At 38.8% G+C, this 19,594-nt stretch overlaps 1 protein-coding gene across 2 annotated transcripts in view; it reads left to right on the top strand.

Moving 5' to 3' along the window:
* Positions 1-60: 60 nt before the first annotated feature.
* The window catches only part of cecr2 (CECR2 histone acetyl-lysine reader), a 40,469-nt gene continuing 20,935 nt past the window's right edge, over positions 61-19,594 (top strand). For both annotated transcript variants that reach the window (XM_067435698.1, XM_067435697.1), the window contains exon 1: positions 61-314. In XM_067435698.1, coding sequence (XP_067291799.1) covers positions 195-314 — 120 coding nt within the window. In that variant the 5' untranslated portion in view covers positions 61-194. The remainder of the gene's footprint in view (positions 315-19,594) is intronic.

Raw genomic sequence — 19,594 nt, 5'->3', positions numbered from 1 at the left:
CCAGCCCATCTGTTCCTCTCCTGTGAAATGCGGATTGAAACAGATTGTACAACTCTGCGAGTCGCAATGGCTGCTGCACCGCAAGGACAGCAAGTTTTACTGTTCAGTTAAACAAGTTCCATGTGAGGAACACGCTTGGCGGATTCGTCTAAGCCACTCTTTTTAATGTGAGACACTCGTAGGATAAAACAAAAATGTCCCAGGGATGTATAACTTCTGTGGAGGAGATCCAGTCTTGGTGGGAAGTCCCCGCCATAGCGCACTTCTGCTCTCTCTTCAGGACGGCGTTCAGTTTACCAGACTTTGAAATCGAGGTAAATGATCACACCTGTATGAATTTACGTATCCGTTTCCTTTCCACCAGGTTTATTAAAAGGAATCAAAACTCATTTTCCCCAGAACGTCTGACTTTATGCGACAATCGCTCACTTTAACCATTCATTCACGTTATAAATTAGTTAATGGGACGTCAACGTAATTGTCTCTGATAAGTGACGTTGATAATGTCAGTTATTTAGTTTGGTTCATATAATAACAGATCTAAACCGTCAAGCCAGCAAGTCAGCTCAAAACACTGGTTTCTTCACAACAGACTTTTATTAAAGTTGTTCAGTGAATAGGTTCTGTCTTTGTTTATAATCCGTGTGCTTGGTTAATGAGTTGGGTTATGTAGTAAGGTTAGCCTTGTTTAATTTAAACAAATTGTTCATTTAAAACGTTGCGATATCTCTGTTAATATCAGCGTTGTATGTTTAAAGTCCTGTTCATTCTCGTAAGACCGGTTTTCATTTGGATTGACGCCGCAAGTGGCGTCGAATATATTTACTCATAAACTTTCCGGTGACTTTAAAGTCGATCACCTGGGCTTGCTTTGTTTCATCTCTGTCCATTGTTTTAAACTCAAGCCAAGTTCATTATTATTGGGTTACAAGTTTATTGTTGGATCACAGGCTGCCTTCGACTTGGTCATTGTTCCCTACTGTCTGTGTGTTTTGTTTGTTATTGATTCAGTCACTTTACTGTGAAGCTGCAACATTAGTTTCACGTTGCTCTACCGACGTGAATGTAACCCAGAAACATTTAAATGGAGAAGTCACCCCCATTTTTATCACCTCCCTTGCGTTTGGAAACAGCACAGATCGTGTGTATTTGTCACAGGCATCAATGTAACCTCGCTCCTTCTCGACCCCCACGTGTGAAACGTGCTGGCCACTGGCTTTGTTATTGCATGAGGGTTCTGATCTGATCTGCTGATCACCGCGTGCTGCGTTCCAGAAAAGTTACAACTGGCGTGATCAAATAAGAATTTCATATCGACCTATATTGCCATTTTTATGACAGATTATTATTTAAGTGTCTAATATGCAGAAACTGCTTTTAATCGTTTTATTTCTTGGGGTTTTTACTCAAAATAACTAATCTACAATATAACCCCATGTTATGGTTTTCATTATAACAACATTACCATGTTATAGTTTTCAATATAACAAAAATAATCATGCTGCTGTTTCATAAAGGTAATCCATTTTATGCAGATTTGTTTTTGTGATCTGAACATATTTTTATTTGAGAATGAATGGCTGTTATTTAAAAAAAATTAGTAGTTATAGTGTGTGTGTGTGTGTGTGTATATAAATAAGAGTATTTCACAGGTTAATGTTGTAGAAGATCATGATGCTACCCTACACTCTCAGAACTTGTTCTTTTTGTATCTGGTTACCAACATTAATGTTGTGCCTTAAGAAGTTCGTAAAATGTCTCCAGACATCTTCAAAAAATGTTTTTTCGACAATATACGTTGTATTTTCCATTGACATATTTGACAGCATTTCCTTAATCCACATTCCCATTCTTGGCTCATTGATATTTTTCCAATTAAAGTCACAACATGTCATTTTTTGATGACTCCTTGATTTCCCAGAGCTTTTATTATGCCGCTTTACCTCTTCTGCTTTTTCCGGTCATGTGTATGTGGGGTAACGACACTCTGTTTTTATCGTATTATATTAGATACATTTGAATGTTGAAACTGTTATGTAATAATGCTACTCTGTGTTTGCTTGGCAGCTACTATGAGACACTTGTTGCACACTGCAGTGAGCTAGATTAGACATGGTAAAACATGGTACTCGCGGTAAATCATAAAAATGTGTTTTAAACAATAAAAGTAACTGTGTTGAGCTATATAACAATGCATAGTTTTCTGTCTATGAATGATCCAAACAGTTGCTCACCTGTCTAATAAAACACATAATGTATTAAAACATCTTTGGTGTCATGGGTAACGCTGGTATGATGTCAATCATTGATAGGCGACACATGGACATGGTCCGTGTTCAGGTAAAATTGCTTATTTCTCTGGATTTAAACATTCTTGGAAACATTTGGCAAAATGCAAGTACAAAAGTCAAAACAATATATAACATACTTTGTTCTAGTGTTTTTTGGATATTTTAATTAAAAAAAATATTGCACAGTGTGCCTTTAACAGCAGTTGAGCAGTTACACACGTCTATGAATCTGACCTCTTTGCTATGTAGGGGAGGGTGGATATGATATACTCAGGATAACGTTACTTGTTTACTTGCTAGTTTTCAGAGACAGATGATTCTATTTATCAGTAGATCCGATGTTAACAAAACTCATTTGAAAAGTGTGAATGTATGTGAAAATATCTCTCAAGCCAATTGACTGTCTCTATTTGGTATGTTGGATGGTTATGACGCCACCTTTTTTTGGTCACTTTTTTTTTTTGCAACACTATTGCAAACCAAGCTTCCTGCATATGTTTACTCAGTGTGCGTGTAGTTGGCTGATTGCAGATTACAGGCAGCGTGTGTCAATGCAGTGTCAAAGGATTTACATTCAGAGGGTGGGAGACTGTGTCAGGCTTAAGTCATTGACCGTTTTGCAATTCCTCCTTGCATCCTAATTGCATTCAGCGTAGGTGTCCAAGGTCGTTCAACACAAAAGCTCTCAGTCCCACTTCAGTATCCTGGTAACTTTGCAGCCATGCGTGAATGGGACTGTGAATAATCCAATCGGTTGCTTTAATCTAGTGATTGAGACGTTTTTTTAAGTCATCCGTCACATTGCACCAGTCTTCTATTACAATCTTTCCTGTAATCTCAGTTGTCCAAATGCTTATTTTAGTGTTTAAGTGACCGTTAAACTCTGCATTGCCATATAAGAAAATTATTTTGGTTGAATTGCTTTTGCTGTAATTTAAGAACTCCATTCAGTTCAATTCAGGTACAATATGTACCCAAAATTATGAGTTGAGATTTTTTTTTTTTATTGCATCCAGTTAGTCTTTGGATTTCTGTCGAACTTCATCTCATTTGCGTGAGCCAGCCGACACATTGGATTGATGGGAATGTCATCAAAGCAGATTTACCAGCAACTTGCTCAAAGACAATCCTTGATGTGGTGGGGCTGACGTTTTCTTGTACCTCACCTGTTTGTTTTCAGCCCTTGTGAGCCTCATCCAGGGCTGTGTCTAAAAAAAGCAGGTAGATAGTTCAGTAAATAGAACGCAAATCCGGCTGTAAGAGGATACAATGTCTTTTACGTGCGAGAAAGCCTACTCTGTAAGGTTGCCGTATGGCTGTTTGTTTTAAATGAACCGATTGCACGTTGACAAGTACACCTGATTTTTTTTGTTGTTGTCACGAATACTTTAAAATCTCATCTGTTAATTATTTGAATTCTTGAATTCAATGAACAGTTATAAAACTTGAACAAAAGTATTTTATAATAAAATTCAAAATGGCAAATAATCCCATTTTGGCATATGATCCTATGTTATTTTGCCTTAAAACTGAAAACCACTGAAACATTTAATTTGATCATGATTGTCACGCTCAAAGCACAAGCTTTGTGTGTCAACCATGGTGGATATTACAAAGGCAATGATCCAGTATGAAGTTTAAGGTGTTGGCTAGCTCCTTTTCTTCTCAGGATCCGTTCCGGGGGCCGACAATGGTGATTCTTCTTGGCACGCTGACAAAACGGCTCCTTGCACATTGTTCCTTGGTTACACTTCACAGTCGCGCTCCGTATCTCTGCCCTAGATGAGAGCAGGGCACGGCAGGAAGAGGCCTTATTCGCTTGGGCTCTCTCTGTGCTCTTTGTCTGTGCGAAGCACGCTTGATTTCCTGGCAGTGTGGCTGTGAAACGAGCCCTGAAATCCCACCGCCTCCAAGAGCCGAGAGCGGAGTCCTTCAGGATGACCCCCCTCACCCCTCATACACAAACACAGCCAGAGGAACGAGCCTGCTGACTCCACGCAGAGGATGAGAGTTGGTGTTTTGTTGCTTGTCTTTTTTCATATGTCTTCATTATCAATTTGGTGTTGTCTGGAGAGTGGGTGGAGAATTGATCTGTGGGCATTTGGTCCAAGCGTTTGCCTCAGCAGAAGATGAGAGTGGGACTTAATTTAGTTTCTGAATTGATTATGTTTGGTGGGCAAAGTCAGCACTGTGGGCATCTGGAGAAAGACCAGCTCATTAGTAATTGCTCAGACTTCATTTGTTGTAAAGAAACTGACCATCACATACTTTTTAATAGTGTAATAATTGACCATGGTAGGAATCATTTGATCCTTCTGGTAAATCTGCATCTATTTCCATTTCTCCTAAATCACGTTAATTTGTCTTCTTTTAAATTACTGTTCAAAAGTTTTGGCTCGGCAAGATTTTTAAATGCTTTTGAAAGAATTTTCTTGTGCTCACACAGGCTGCATTTATTTAATCATAAATACAGTAAAAACATTAATATTTTTCACCAGCCATTCCTCCAGTCTCAGTGTCTCAGTAATAAAAATATATTTAAAAAAACATTAGAACAATGTTATATATTTTGTTGACTTGTGGACTTACATGAACCTAAATGTTTCCAAGAATGCTTAAATCCAGAGAAATAAGCAATTTAAACCAGGACACGGACCGTGTCCTTGCGTCACCTATGACATCATACCCACGTTACCCTCGATTTCATGGAAAAATGATTCATTCCTTAGACACTTTGATGCATTATGTATTATATTAGACTGGTGAGCAACTATTTGGATACATTCATGGACCGAAAACGAATCATTGTTATATAGCTCAACAGTTAGTCTTATTGTTTAAATCTTGTTTTTCATGATTTACAGCGACATGGTAATGAGTACCATGCTTTATCATGCCTAATATCGATCTGGCTTACTGCACAACAAGTGTCTTAGAGTAGCCGCCGAGCAAATGCATAGAGCAGCATTATAACATAACTTTCCAAACAACCAAGTGTGTCTAATATGATAAAACAGCGCTGCGTTACCTCACATACACATGACCAGAAGAAGCAGAAACACTCGTCTGTAATAAAAGCTCGGCAAGGCGTCATCAATCTACGCCTTTGTTTTGAATAAGCGACCTCTAGCTACGAAAAATTACATTGTGACTTGAATATTTTTGTAGAAACTGTGATCTATTTTTTTTTTCAGGATTCTTTGCCTAAAAAAAATCAAAAGAACAGAATTTGTTTGAAATAAATCTTTGAAACATTATACATGTCTTTGTGGTCACCTTGCAAAATAGAAATATTAATTTCCTTAAATAAATCATCCTGACCCCATTATTTTGTTTGAAGAGAATGAAATAAAGTTAAGTGCGAAATAGTCATAACCAAGAGAAATAAAGGTGTGATAACAAGAAACTAGGACTGTGCGATATTAAGAAAAATGCGATATTTGATATGTGATACGATATTGCAATTAGTGTCTATTTAAAATCTATTTAAATTACATTAAATGATCCCTAATGATACCATTTGTGTTTCACATTCTTTCTGGGAAAAGAAAGTATCGCTACAACTTGTGACCAACAGTTTTTTATTGTATTTATTTATTGTATTTAATTTATGTCACACATCTGACGATATAATTTTAACATCAATGTAAACAAACAAAAAATATAATGCAAATGTAATGCAGACATGAAACTGAACTGAAGGGATCACACTTTCTGAGAGGCGGCTTTTGCACACATTTCGGTGTGTGTGTGTCAGACAGCGCGAGACTGCAAGGAGCTGTTTTTCGCAAGTCATTGCGTTTAATAACTCTTTTTAACGTCAAGCAACAGTTGTGTGCCCAGTCTATTCTCTGATATATGCATCACAGCTTTGACCCAAAACAATAACATACACTTTTTCACAATGTTGAAGTAGCCCATTAAAATCATTCAGATATTGCGTGCTGTTGCGATATGCATATTGTGATATATACATTTGCGATATTTCGATAATTTTGAGAGATAAAGGCTCAACTACGAGGAAACGCACAAATATAAAGTTTCACTCATGAGAAACAATCTCTTATTTTAAGATGGAAATGGTTATTATTCATTTTATATGGTTAATTATTCATTATATTTAATTTTTTTGTTTATTGGACAGATTACATTGTTACGGGGTTTGATGCAATCATTTTTTAATTGAGTCTTTGATCCTCTTGTGACTTCTTTCACACAGGTTTGCTAGTTGGTTCTCCATTTCTTTCCTAATGAGAATCAGTGACTGAGCGAGTTATAATTCAGACTTCTGATGCACCCCTAATTAACGTTCGTCTCTGTCAAGGATCACACAGGCTATTGTGCAAGAGCTCATTAAGCCGTTGTCAAGCTCTGACATAGCACATCCACATGTTCCCTGACAGCTGTTTGTCTCACCCATGATCTTACATGGCAGAATTATCCCAGTGGATTATTGTGGACTCCTCCCTTTCATCTTCTTCATCACACCTTCATCATTGGGTACAAGTGCCCCCTTATGCTCTTTCCTCCACCCAACTTGGGGTTGTGTGTTCTGCCAGTGTTGAATAGAGCCTCATTCACGTTCCTCCTCACTCACTCATTGGCCCTTGGCATGAGCATGACTAAATCACAGATGGTGGCTTTCTTTGCCTCTCCCCCCGGAGAGCCGAGATGGTCGTAACTGGGTGCTGGTGTTCGTCTGGGGCACCTTTTCTTTAGGGCCTTGCGCTGCTTGATTGTAAAGGGAGATTTAATCTCAATGGGGCCTGGTGGAGCGGGATCTGGCGACAAGCTCTTGTTTTGAAAAACAGATGGATTAAGATGAGGAAAATGGATTTGTGTCAGGAGGATCTGTAGTGCTCTCTCATTTTGCCCCAACACCGGGTGCCGATTGTGAAGGATGGCCGTGAGCATGACATGCATGCGTGTGCATGTGCGTATCTGTGAAGCCTGTGTTGAATTAGCAGCTTTGATGTGCGAGGGGCTCACCCTTGGAAGAGCTCCTGTGGTTTTGAGGAGGAGGAAGTGAGCTCTGACTGTGGGATTTGCACCATCAATAACTGATGGGTCAGCAGGCCTTGTTTCAGACCCCAGATGCTGCAGCTTGAAAAGGACCGCTCTCGCCCACCTTCATTCTAGAGGTTTTAATTTATACCTAATCTGCTCTAGTCGACCAGATGACAGAGATGAAAAGACATTCACATATTCTCAACATGATATACACTCACCTAAAGGATTATTAGGAACACCTGTTAAATTTCTCATTAATGCAATTATCTAATCAACCAATCACATGGCAGTTGCTTCAGTGCATATAGGGGTGTGGACTTGGTCAAGACAATCTCCTGAACTCCAAACTGAATGTCAGAATGTGAAAGAAAGGTTATTTTAAGCGTGGCATGGCTGTTGGTGCCAGACGGGCTGATCTGAGTATTTCACAATCTGCTCAGTTACTGGGATTTTCACGCACAACCATTTCTAGGGTTTACAAAGAATGGTGTGAAAAGGGAAAAACATCCAGTATGCGGCAGTCCTGTAGGCGAAAATGCCTTGTTGATGGTAGAGGTCAGAAGAGAATGGGCCGACTGATTCAAGCTGATAGAAGAGCAACTTTGACTGAAATAACCACTCGTTACAACCCAGCAGGGATAGAAATGAACTTTTTTGTCTTTTTTTGTCTTTATTTCAAAATCTACCAGCATGCATGTTTTTACCAGAAACGTTCTTGTTTTTAACCGACAATGTGTAACTGCATTTGAAAATTAATACTAAGCTCTACAATACTTAAGCAGTTTATTTAATCTCAAGTCTCAATGAAATAGACATTTTTCTCTTTCTCTCTTACGCCCGTTTCACACATACTCCGTCTGCAGTGCGTGTGCGTTGCGTATTTTTTTCCGTACCCATGTTAACGGATGACAGCTTTCACACTGCACGCGGATGCTGTCCGTCAGTCCGTTCCAGGAGCGTTGCGTCTGCAGCAGTGCACGGATCGTTTTCGTACCGAGTCTATTTTTTGCTGCGCTGCGCTGCTGCATTAAAGTGATAGAACATTGTTCGCATTAAAATAAACATGTACTGACGCGAAAATCTAGTAATTTCAACACGGATGCATATCATTTAAAATATACTCTTGTTTCAAAGTCAACACATGGCTTTTTTTCTCAAGTAAAGCAACAAAACGACACCTTACCTGGCATTTAGGTAAAAAATTTGCCATAATGGAGAGCACTTGTACTTTCTTGGAGGTGAAATGCAAAGTTATTTTTGACCTGCAGGATTTCTTTTCAAAGGGTTTAAAAACGAAAGAAAAGACGAGAGTCGGCTGTTTTTGAATAGCCTATTCTAAGTTTCTAATTTAAAATGTTTATGATTTTAGGCTATAACCTATGTTTAAATGTTTTGCCTTTTGTGTGCGCTAAATCTAAAGTATATTAATATATAAATATGAATTAATGAATTGAAAAAAATGTTGTTTAAATGTAGGCTTGTAGCCTACGTTAACCTGTCTACTCAGAAAGATTAAACAAAGAGAAGTGCAATTCTGATGAGCCAAGATTAGTAACAACTTCTGGATTTTAAATAAAAAATCATTAATAAATGCTGTGTTTGTGGTATGTAAAAGCGGATCAGTTGCGGACTGCAAACGCAGCATATGTGAAAGGACTACAGGGTGTGGGGCTCCTGCAACGCACACGCAACGCAACACGCACTGCACACGCACTGCACACGCACTGCAGACGGAGTATGTGTGAAACGGGCGTTATACACACAAACCATGAACTGAAATCAAAATTCTTGGCTGAAACCGAAAAAGAGGAAACCAAGGCCGAATACCGAAACGCAGAAAGAAATTATGTCAATTATTAATACCATTGCATTTATGGCTATGTAAATTTACTAAAAATAACGGCATTGCAATTGCATAAATTAATATTAAAGTTTTAAATAATAAATCAATTACAAAGTATGCAAACATTTATTTAGCACATTGCAACAATGCACTGTATAAAATAAAATTCAAGCTAAAATGTTGAGGTCAACTTGACCTCACTCGTGTATATTAAATAATAATATACAGGCCTACTGGCCTGCAGAAAGGTACAGAAATGGAATAAAGTAATCAAATAACTGCATATTTAACTGTTTAAATTAAAGATAAATCCTTATTAAACGTACAAAAGCTATTTAAAGCAGCACTTGGTAACTTTTGCTCTCGGGGTCCCCCTACAGTTGAGAAAAAATAATGTCCTCAACTACAGTCGTAAGCTCTGTCATCCTACAGCAGGGGATGCCATCGCGCGTGCATTTGTTGACATGACAACCCTGATAGCCCTGAACTAGTGATGCACGTGTCGTCTCAACCCGCGGACCCCGTGTGTCTATTTAATGATCGCGGGAATGATGACGGTGAAGATGACTTGTCATATTCGAACATACTGCAGCACTCTCATGGCTTGAACAAAGTTTACAAAGAGGTGAAACAGTATGCTATTTTTATTTACCCGCCACAGTGGCCGGGTGTTATGAACGGTGAAGCGAGTTTACCCACCACAACTCTAATTGAGTGCTAATTTCCATCCCTGCAACAGAGATATGCAGCAAAGCATTTGTGAAGCCACAACACGCAAAACCTTGAGGTTAATGGGCTACAACAGCAGAAGAACCCACCGGGTACCACTCATCTCCACTACAAATAGGAAAAAGAGGCTACAATTTCCACGAGCTCACCAAAATTGGACAGTTGAAGACTGGAAAAATGTTGCCTGGTCTGATGAGTCTCGATTTCGGTTGAGACATTCAGATGATAGAGTCAGAATTTGGTGTCAACAGAATGAGAACATGGATCCATCATGCCTTGTTACCACTGTGCAGGCTGCTGATGGTGGTGGTGGTGTAATGGTGTGGGGGATGTTTTATTGGCACACTTGAGGCCCCTTAGTGCCAATTGGGTGTCGTTTAAATGCCACAGCCTACCTGAGCATTGTTTCTGTCCATTTCCATCACTTTATGACCACCATGTACCCATCCCTTGATGGCTACTTCCAGCAGGATAATGTCACAAAGCTGATGATTCGGATTGCATGCCAAACTGCTGAAATCACGTGATACTGGCGATTCGAATCATTGATCGATTCACTGATTCACAACCGTTTGAAATCTTTATTTGAGGATTGAACACAAACGCGGAAGAGAAGACAATGCTGAATAAAGTCGTAGTTTTTGTTATTGTTGGACCAAAATGTATTTTCAATGCTTCAAGAGATTCTAATTAACTAACTGATGTCACATATGGGCTACTTTGTTGATTTGATGTTTTTATTCCCTTTCTGGACATGGACAGCATAGTGTGTATACACTTGGATACGCTCTCTGACTAAATATTAAAATTTTAACTGTTTTCCGAAGATGAATGGGGGTCTTACAGCATTAAGGGTGTTAAGGGTGAGTCATTAATGATATCAATTTCATTTTTGGTTGAACTAACCCTTTAAGGCAGTTTTGAAGGCAAAAGGGGGTCAAACACAGTATTAGTGTGGTGTTCTTAATAATTCTTTAGGTGAGTGTATATAGTATCATATTGATGATTGGCCAATAATAGTTTTCTTTGAAATAAATTTCCATTGTAATATACATGCAGGTCACACATGCGCACTTATTTGTTAATCTAATTTGTTGCAGAAGGTGGCAACACTAGCCCGGGCCATTGTTTCACAGTAAAAAAACAGAACTAAAGAAACAACTGCAGCAAAATACCAGGGACTGCAACAACAACCGATGCTTGCATTGACAAATGCTTGTGTGACTGGGCTATGAGTGAGCTTGCTGCAATTTTAGTTTAAAAGGATGCATACAAATACATTTTTATGACTCATAACTTCTGGAGAAAAATACCGCAGACACTGGGCAAAGATGAAACTCAGTCGGTCAATGTGACTGCCTATCAAATGGAGACATAGCTTGCGTGTTAAAAAATGTTGGTGAAGTTTTGCATTAACTTTGCATTCATCGTGTGTTAAATAATGACCCTTATGCAACAGTAAATCCATCATATGTACACAACACTTTTATAAAGTCTGTCTTAACCACCGTATCCATCCACATTGTGATCACTAACCCCGTCCACCACCTCTGATTGACAGGTGAGGGCAGAAGTAAATGTATCAGATGGTTCCACGTGGGGTACGGGTGGAGGGGTTTGTACTCTGTGGTGTTTGTTTCAGGCAGCTCCATTGTTGCAGCGCCCCATGGCTCCCAGTGTCTGTCTCCAGTTTGAGGCTGCCGCTCCAAACACGCCGTTGCTTGTTTGTTTCGTCTGGGATGAAATCAAAGCCCCCGTTGTGATCCTAGTTTGTCGAGTTTGTGTTAACCCGCTTAGAGTGTGACTGTCAGGTGTTCCTCAGAGCGACGTGCTCGTCGTGCTGTTTTTTGCTCATGGCAGCATGATGCAAGAACCTGCTGGGAGCTCGTAAGAGCACGATGGGAAATCTGATGTTTAGTGTGTCATCTGGGATTTCAGATCTCTCCCCGCAGACAGTTGAGTAGGTGGGGGCTCCAGCGATGGGGGCTCCATTGGGAATGTCACTCCGCCGGATGGAGTTGGATGGTGGGGGAGGCTGCGTGTGTGAGACGTGAGGGACCCTCCGCCTACAGTGGAGGTGGCGGAGAGTGTGTGTGTTTTGGAGGGGTGTGCTGGGGGGTGTCAATGTGCTTTGAGAGGCGAGTTTGTAACAATGGCCCGGCTAGACCCGCTCATCTGCTCTTGGGAACAGTTGTTTGGAGAGAAGCCATGGCTGTCTTGTCTGTTATGCTTATAGTAATGTTTGTTGGTTGTACTCCTGATGTTTAAAATAGATAAAGTCAGTGTGCTCTGACCTCTTGTTCAGAACAACTCACCCTGAACTCTGAAATTGGACTTTCATTTTGGCCTTTCTATAAACAATCAATCCTCTGTTATATTAAGCATTCGCTTATTACAATACTTTGCTTAAAATTAGTGAATTCATCTTAATTCATAACTATTTTAGATACACTTTGGTTGACAAATTAAGTCTAAAATCTCAAGTCAAGCTTAAATTAAAAAAACTTAGCTTGGAAGCAAGCATCAGTATGACGTCTTATAAGTTTCAAATGAGTTGAAATGCAAGCTTAAGTTATGTGTTTAGGTCTACAAGGAGAAATATTTAATCTGCACATTGTGGCACTTAATTACTCTCAGTAGTCTCTTATGGAAACAAATGTTCTGGTATTTATAATGTTGTTTCATATGAATTCCCCATTCATTGACTGTAAGTTATTAATTTTATAAGTAATGTTAAGAAATTAGTTTTCTGATTTCAGTTAAGCAATTTATTTGCCCTAAAAACAAACATTAATATTATTTTAGGATTTTGGGGTTTGATGCAGTTTCTTCATCATTGTTATATTTTATACAGTTATGATGTTAGCTTTCAACCTGTTGACCTTTGTTTTCCAGGAATACGTTTATAACCAGCAAGTATTGCTGTGCAACATTCTCTTAAGCTTGCCTTTAAGTAACGAGAAGTTATTTTTGCAATAGTACTTGTCACGGGTAAAAGCAGCCAGTTTGAGGTTGTGCAAGCATCTGTTTGGTTAACAAGCACAACAGTGTGCTCTTCATTTAATGATAAGACTATTTGGTGCTGTGTTGTGTCATTATGTATGTTTTAAGGCATGTATCCGCAATCCTCAGTTTTGTTTTACTTTTCCTGGCAAACTAGTCTTGTTAATGGTCCATGCATAAGCACATTATAGCACCTGGGGGTATTGGACAATGTCCTGTTCAAGATATTGGCAACAAGACCACCAAGTGGAGGCCACGGAAGAGACTTGAGAATGGGAGGCTGTGGTAAGGGGAGTTAATGATCCACATTCAGTTGCCTGTGCGGTGATCCCAAACCCTATATGTGCCTGGCCACCCATCCATGGCCACCTGTTACACCTGGCCCTGACATTGAGATGGGTGGCCCAGCTCTGTCCCATATAACCTGCCCTGCTCTTGACCCTTTCTAAAATTTGACTAGTGGGGGATGGTATTACCAAAATGTAATATCTATATTATATATATTATACCTATTATGCAGTGAATATAGCATAAAAAAACTTTTCTTTGGAAAAAGTAACCATTTTAGTACTTAAAGGAGCTGTAAGCAATTTCTGAGAATTGTTGTTGAACACTGTTAATATTTGAAATCAACTAGGGGTGTCACGATCGTTTAACGATATATCGCCATATATAGTTGTTAAGATATGTATCGTTGATGGATGATACATGATTGATGATTTGCAATGTAGAGTTGTTTTAGCCAAGGCTCAGCTTGCACCGTAGTAGGCCTATTTATAAGGTATAATTCACCCAAACACAAATTTACAGATGTACTACAAACGTAAACTCTGTCATCATGTACTCACCATTGTTGTTGTTTTTATTTAACCTGCAAACACAGATTAAGACCCCGTCCACACGGAGACGCGTTTAGCTGTATACGTATAAATTTTGTACCATATCAGCATTTCGTCCACACGGATCCGGCGTTTTAGAAGCATGAATCCGATATTTTTCGAAACCGGGTCCCAAGGTGGGTTAATCTGAAAACAATCATCTTTCGTTTTCGTGTGTACAGCGAATCCGTATATTTTCTGAAACGGTGATGTCATCATACTACGTCCAGCACGGTGAAAAAGTTAAGGGATACAACTACGGGCACTGGGCAAGCGCACATCAATATCGCGTCATTTAATTAACGTATCTGCATTATTGTAAGGGTATGTTTTGGGTTGGGGTAGGTATAGGCATTAATAAAACACATCTGTTAAGTAGCAAATGTATTTATTTTATTGTGATATTTTGCCTCACCTCCGACCACTGCTATACCCCTGCTAGCCACAACGCTTCTTCTCTGTTTTTAGTGTATTTCGGTGGCAGAAATACAGCGCCACACACTGGCCTGGCATGCAAACTACATCGTTTTTAGTCAGTTTTCATCATCTAGTGTGGACGCAGATATTTCTTGAAACGAGGGAAAAAAAGATTGGATTGGGAAAGCGCCGGCTTCGTGTGGACGGGGCCTAAGATATTCTTTGTGAAACCTTTTTGATTTCTGTCCCTCTATTTTAAAGTGCATTATTCCTGTCAAACTTAAAAGATAAAAATAAATGTCATAAAGGCATTGTAAAAATAACTAATTGAGTGGTCTAATCCAAATCCAAGTTTTCTGAAGAGGCACGAATGATGGCTTAAGATGAACAGATTTACAGCATACCTGTAGTAAACACGGACATTCAAATGATTGCGTGACGTGCGAAAACAGTATGAGTGAGTAAATACAGAATTAAAATTCTTGGATGAGCTAAACATTTACAGTTTGAGAGCGGCCATTTTTACACCCTTTCTTGCGATTAGAACTGTGAGGGACTGGTTCATCTGAAGCGCTGCCTGTATTGGAAGCATGAGTAATTTGTGAGGGAAAAAAAAAATCAAGTTTCAATGACATTATTACATTAAACAACTACATATAATGTTGAATTTTTTTTTTCTTCAAAATATTTTTGTTTTAAATGTACATAACACAAGCAAACCAACATACATTATCTTGTCATACAAGGCATGCCCTATCCACAAACCTCATACTTTCTAAACATTATCTCACACATCCCCTTTCGTCATAGATTTGCATCCAAAGTTTGTACAGGTACTGAGAATGCACACAGAACAAAAATATAATGTTGAATATAATGTGTAATGATGCAATGGGGGAATATTTGGGGGTCCTGATAATAATAGGCCTACACAAATAATAATAATATTGTTTTAATGATAATAAAAAAGTAAAAAAAAAAAAAAAAATATATATATATATATATATATATATATATATATATATAAATTATTATTATTTTTTTTTTTTGGATGTACCAGTATCTGGTATCGGCCTCGATACCACATTTTCGAAAATACTGGTTAAAAGTTCCCCGATACCAGGGACTATACCATGGTCTGAGAAATGTTTGATCGGCGTGTAAGGGGTTAATCACAGGCGCCGAGTGCCCACCCCCAGGCCCCGGCTGCAGCTCAGAGCGGGGAGAAGGCAAGACGAGACGAGATGTGAGCCGTGTGGAACTCTTTCAAAGTGAATGAAGACGACAAAACAAAGGCGGACTGCAAATTGTGCTTAGCGAAATTGTCCAGAGGAGGCTCAAAAGGTAGTGCATTTAACAAAATGAAAGTACTCGTTTACAAAAAAGTGGTATCGGTGCATCCCTACTTTGATATTTAAACTATACTTAAAATATTAGGATACTTATCGTATCGTGAGTTCAGTATCGTGATATATATCGAATCGTGTCACGAGTGTATCATTACGCCCCTAAAATCAACCCAAACAAACACACCCCACCATTCATTGCTCCGCCCCCAAAATGCACAAACACACAAGGCAGAAGTGGATGTTTCTTTATCATAGCACAAGCTTCACGAAAAATATATATACTTGTTACTTTGTTACTTTGTTAGTACTTTGTTCTTGTTACTTTGTTAGTCACCAGCAACATGCACTCAAAACCAGTGTTACTTACATATGGAGCAGAAATAACGCAACCTCTGTGTCTGTTTTCAGACCTTCCCTGATGGATCTCTCCAGAACTGGAAAGCTTTTCTAATATTAACATGGATCCTAAAACTCGTGCCTGATTGTAACCCTTCTTTTTCCAGTGATATTCTCTTTTGTAATGTAATGTCTATGCCTAATGTAATGTCCTACCTTATGATGGGTGTATACGCCCCCTACTGCTGATTGGCTAAAAGTTTGTTGTGGTCATTCCAAGCCATTTATAAGAAATCGCTTTCAACAACTTTAAAGGAAGTGTACGTAAGATTGTGGCCAAAACTGGTACTGCCGGTGTATCCCCTCTCCCCCTCCCCCCTGACTTGAAGTTGCCAGATAGGCTGCAGGATCCAGCGGGAAAATTTGTAGCTTCAGCTGTGGTAACTTGAGCAGATCTGGCAACCCAGATGCCAAAACACTACTGACTTCATGATTGGTAGATAGGTTGAGGGTGGAGCTTCAGGCCAAAACACAACATGACAACATCAACATCAGTTGAGGGCAGCAACAACAACAACTTTTAAATGACAAAATCCTGCAGTGACTACTGTGGTCAGTGATATAAGTATTTGAAATTAACAGGATTTCTTAATGTCTAGTGACATATCAGGACCATTTTATGATTAATTGAAATACGTTTCTTACAGTTCCTTTAAGTTATTAGCAGAAGACATGGGGATAAAAACTCACTGAATGTGACACAATTATTTGTAAAATTCCCAAAGTATAAGGTATATGCTGACCTTGCATGTGGAAAAAAATATACAATTTTTGGTTTGCATATACAATGTTATCCATAAACTTATATTGTAGAAAGTCCACCATTCAAATTTAAGAAAGAGGAAATATCTGAGGTTGTCAGAGGATAAGTGCTAACAAGGCGGTTTTTCACTGGTTACTTTATGAGAGTTATTGTATGCATGGTTAAGTTCTTGGGAAGAGAGAAACCATAACTTATCTCGATTGTATCTCCACTGTACGTTATCCTCAACTGCCAGTCTAGTGCCGTTCAGTGGAATCTGGAGCACTGCAAACACTTTATAAGAAGGTCTCTGTTATTGGAAGAGCCACAATTAGGTTGGTAAAATTTCTCTAAATAACCTTGCTGTGCTGTTATGAACGTTGACAAATGTGGGATCAGGAGATACAGTTCAGGGAGTGGAGAGAACGTTATACAGATAGATCAATGTTCACTGTCAGCCTGTTACTTTATTAACCAACAAGAGCTGTTAATTGCCTGTATGGAGAGTTTCTGGTGTGCACCAGAGACTGATACCGAGGGCGGCTCAGGTTTCTCAAAGATCTGTCATGGCAGATACACACACAACCTTATCAGTAACATTCAGTTAATTAGCTCTGAGACTAATAAAATATACAGCCTAACAATTTAGCGTTCGGCAAACTTATGGCACCCTGAGGGAGACTCACAGAAGCTCGTACCACTGGTCGTGCGAATGGTTTGTCGGATCTGCAAACTAGCACATGTTAAAAAGTGTTTGTGACTATAAGGAATGATTACCCCGAAATGTACATTGGTACACAAGTTCAAGGAAATAGAAAAAATCTATTTAAAACACACATCTCTTTAGTAAGTGTCACGCGCCAGTGATTGTCCCATGCCATAGGTTGCCGGCTCCTTATGTTTGTTTTCAGTAGTGTCACTTTTGAAACTAAATTCAGGCATTCTAAATCCACCTTTGTCATGTGAACTACAATGTCAGCCACATTGAAGAATATTTTGGTTAACTATTAAAGGGGTCGTTCATCCAAAAATAGGGCTGTTCAATTAATCGAATTTATAAATGTGATTACGGATGCCATGATTAAGTTATCTTTTTAAAGCCACAATTACCAAAAAAAAATCTACTTGCATTATTCTGCATGCTTAAGAGTTGATGCCCGTCAACATTTTTAAAAAGCTGTGTACATACACAGCCTATATATTAACTCGATGAAGTAGCTAAAACAGTGATAGATGGACCTATCAAACTTTATGCTAAGAAGAAAATTCAACGCAACTTTGAGGGGAGCAAGCGAAACATGACGTGGATGTCAACCACACCGCAAACACTAATACTTTTTTAAATTTAACCACACAATCAAAATAAAATGAAAAATAAAACAAGCATGGCTAATTTCAGAATTACTGTTGGTGCAAATGCAACCAGGAAGGGGAAGTTTTCTGGGAACCAACATGATGCCTAGATCCTATATCGAACTAACCGGTGTGAAAGCTCTAATATATCACAATGCATATTTATTTATTTTTACTTATTAATATTTAAAGAAGAAAGCAAACCAATTTATAGTTAACATTCCAGGATTAATACTACAGAAAAGCAATACAAGTTTTCAATACAAGTGAGTATTTTCAGCTTTTTTCATTTTTATATAAAAATATGGCATGCAGTTGCTTCAAACAATGGTATAAAGCTATTCAAAACATAAATGTAAACCATGATAATCATATTTAATAATCACCATTACAATTTCAAAGGAATAATCGACAAATATGATTTGTCATAATCGTGCAGGCCTATCCAAAAATTAGAATTGTCATTATTTACTTATCTTTTGTTGTTCGAAACCTGATATTTTAAAAAAGATATTTTATAAGAGACATTTATTTGTATTTTTTTCTGTCCATACAATGAAATTTAATAGGTCCAGTGTTGTTTTGGACCCCACTGACTTCCATTGTTTTGACAAAAACATTCAAAACATTCTTTAAAATATCATACAGAGTGAGCAAATTATATAATTTTCATTGTTGGTTGAACTATTCCTTAAACCTTGACTGAAAATGCTTGTCCTAATGATTAATCGAATACTATCACTATAGCCCTGTTACCACCCAAATTACCCAGAACAACAAGTCTCTGGAACTCTTATTAAAATGGTGTTTGGTTCTAAAAGCGACCAAACACCATTTGAGACTTCTGAGAGTACTTCGACTCGGCACAGTAAAAAGTCATTCCTGAAAAATCCCCCCCCGGGGATATCTTTACCCGTAACTTTTATTTAGACCCTGGTACCTGCGGTTGAAACACACCGAGTACCACCCCAAAGTCCCTAGTTCCTGGGAAAGTTCCTGTGGTGCGGCTCTTGTTTTGTTTTTTCCCAACTGCATTGTGCACTTACCATACCTGTTTTACTAGTTAGTTAAGAAAGAAGATTGAGGTCTGATATCTTTTGGGAGCTGTTAAAGGAGACTTTGTTGTGGAAAGGACACACACAACATTAATTCCCCTTCTCTGCCATGCCATCTGAGCCACTGAATGGCACTTCAAAAGCGAAGTAGGGCTGTGTTAATCCCCCGCAGCTAGCCTCAGGTTTGAAGTGTGATCAAAGTTGAGGCTGTACTGATAGATGGGCCCTCTCTGGTGCTCTAACTGTCAAGGGACCAGGAAGTTTTGTAGGCGTAACGGAGGACCTGAGGGACGTGCGGAAGGCCAGAGTGGCCCATCATTTGAAGATGATCTTGGATGTACCTGGTAGCCCCAAACACTGAGTGAGTTGTGCAAAATGGATATAAATAGATGAAGACATTCCACATTTTTAACGGCTATAACCCTTTTTGTTACGGTGTATCCATTTCACCTCTGTACTTCCTGCCCAAACAGACCGTCTCCTTCAATAAGGAGTTTCACAGACACTTTAGCCTCCTTATTGAATACC

Source organism: Pseudorasbora parva, chromosome 25 (genome assembly GCF_024679245.1).
Source record: "Pseudorasbora parva isolate DD20220531a chromosome 25, ASM2467924v1, whole genome shotgun sequence".
NCBI lineage: Eukaryota > Metazoa > Chordata > Actinopteri > Cypriniformes > Gobionidae > Pseudorasbora > Pseudorasbora parva.
This window is presented reverse-complemented; position numbering and strand designations above follow the sequence as displayed.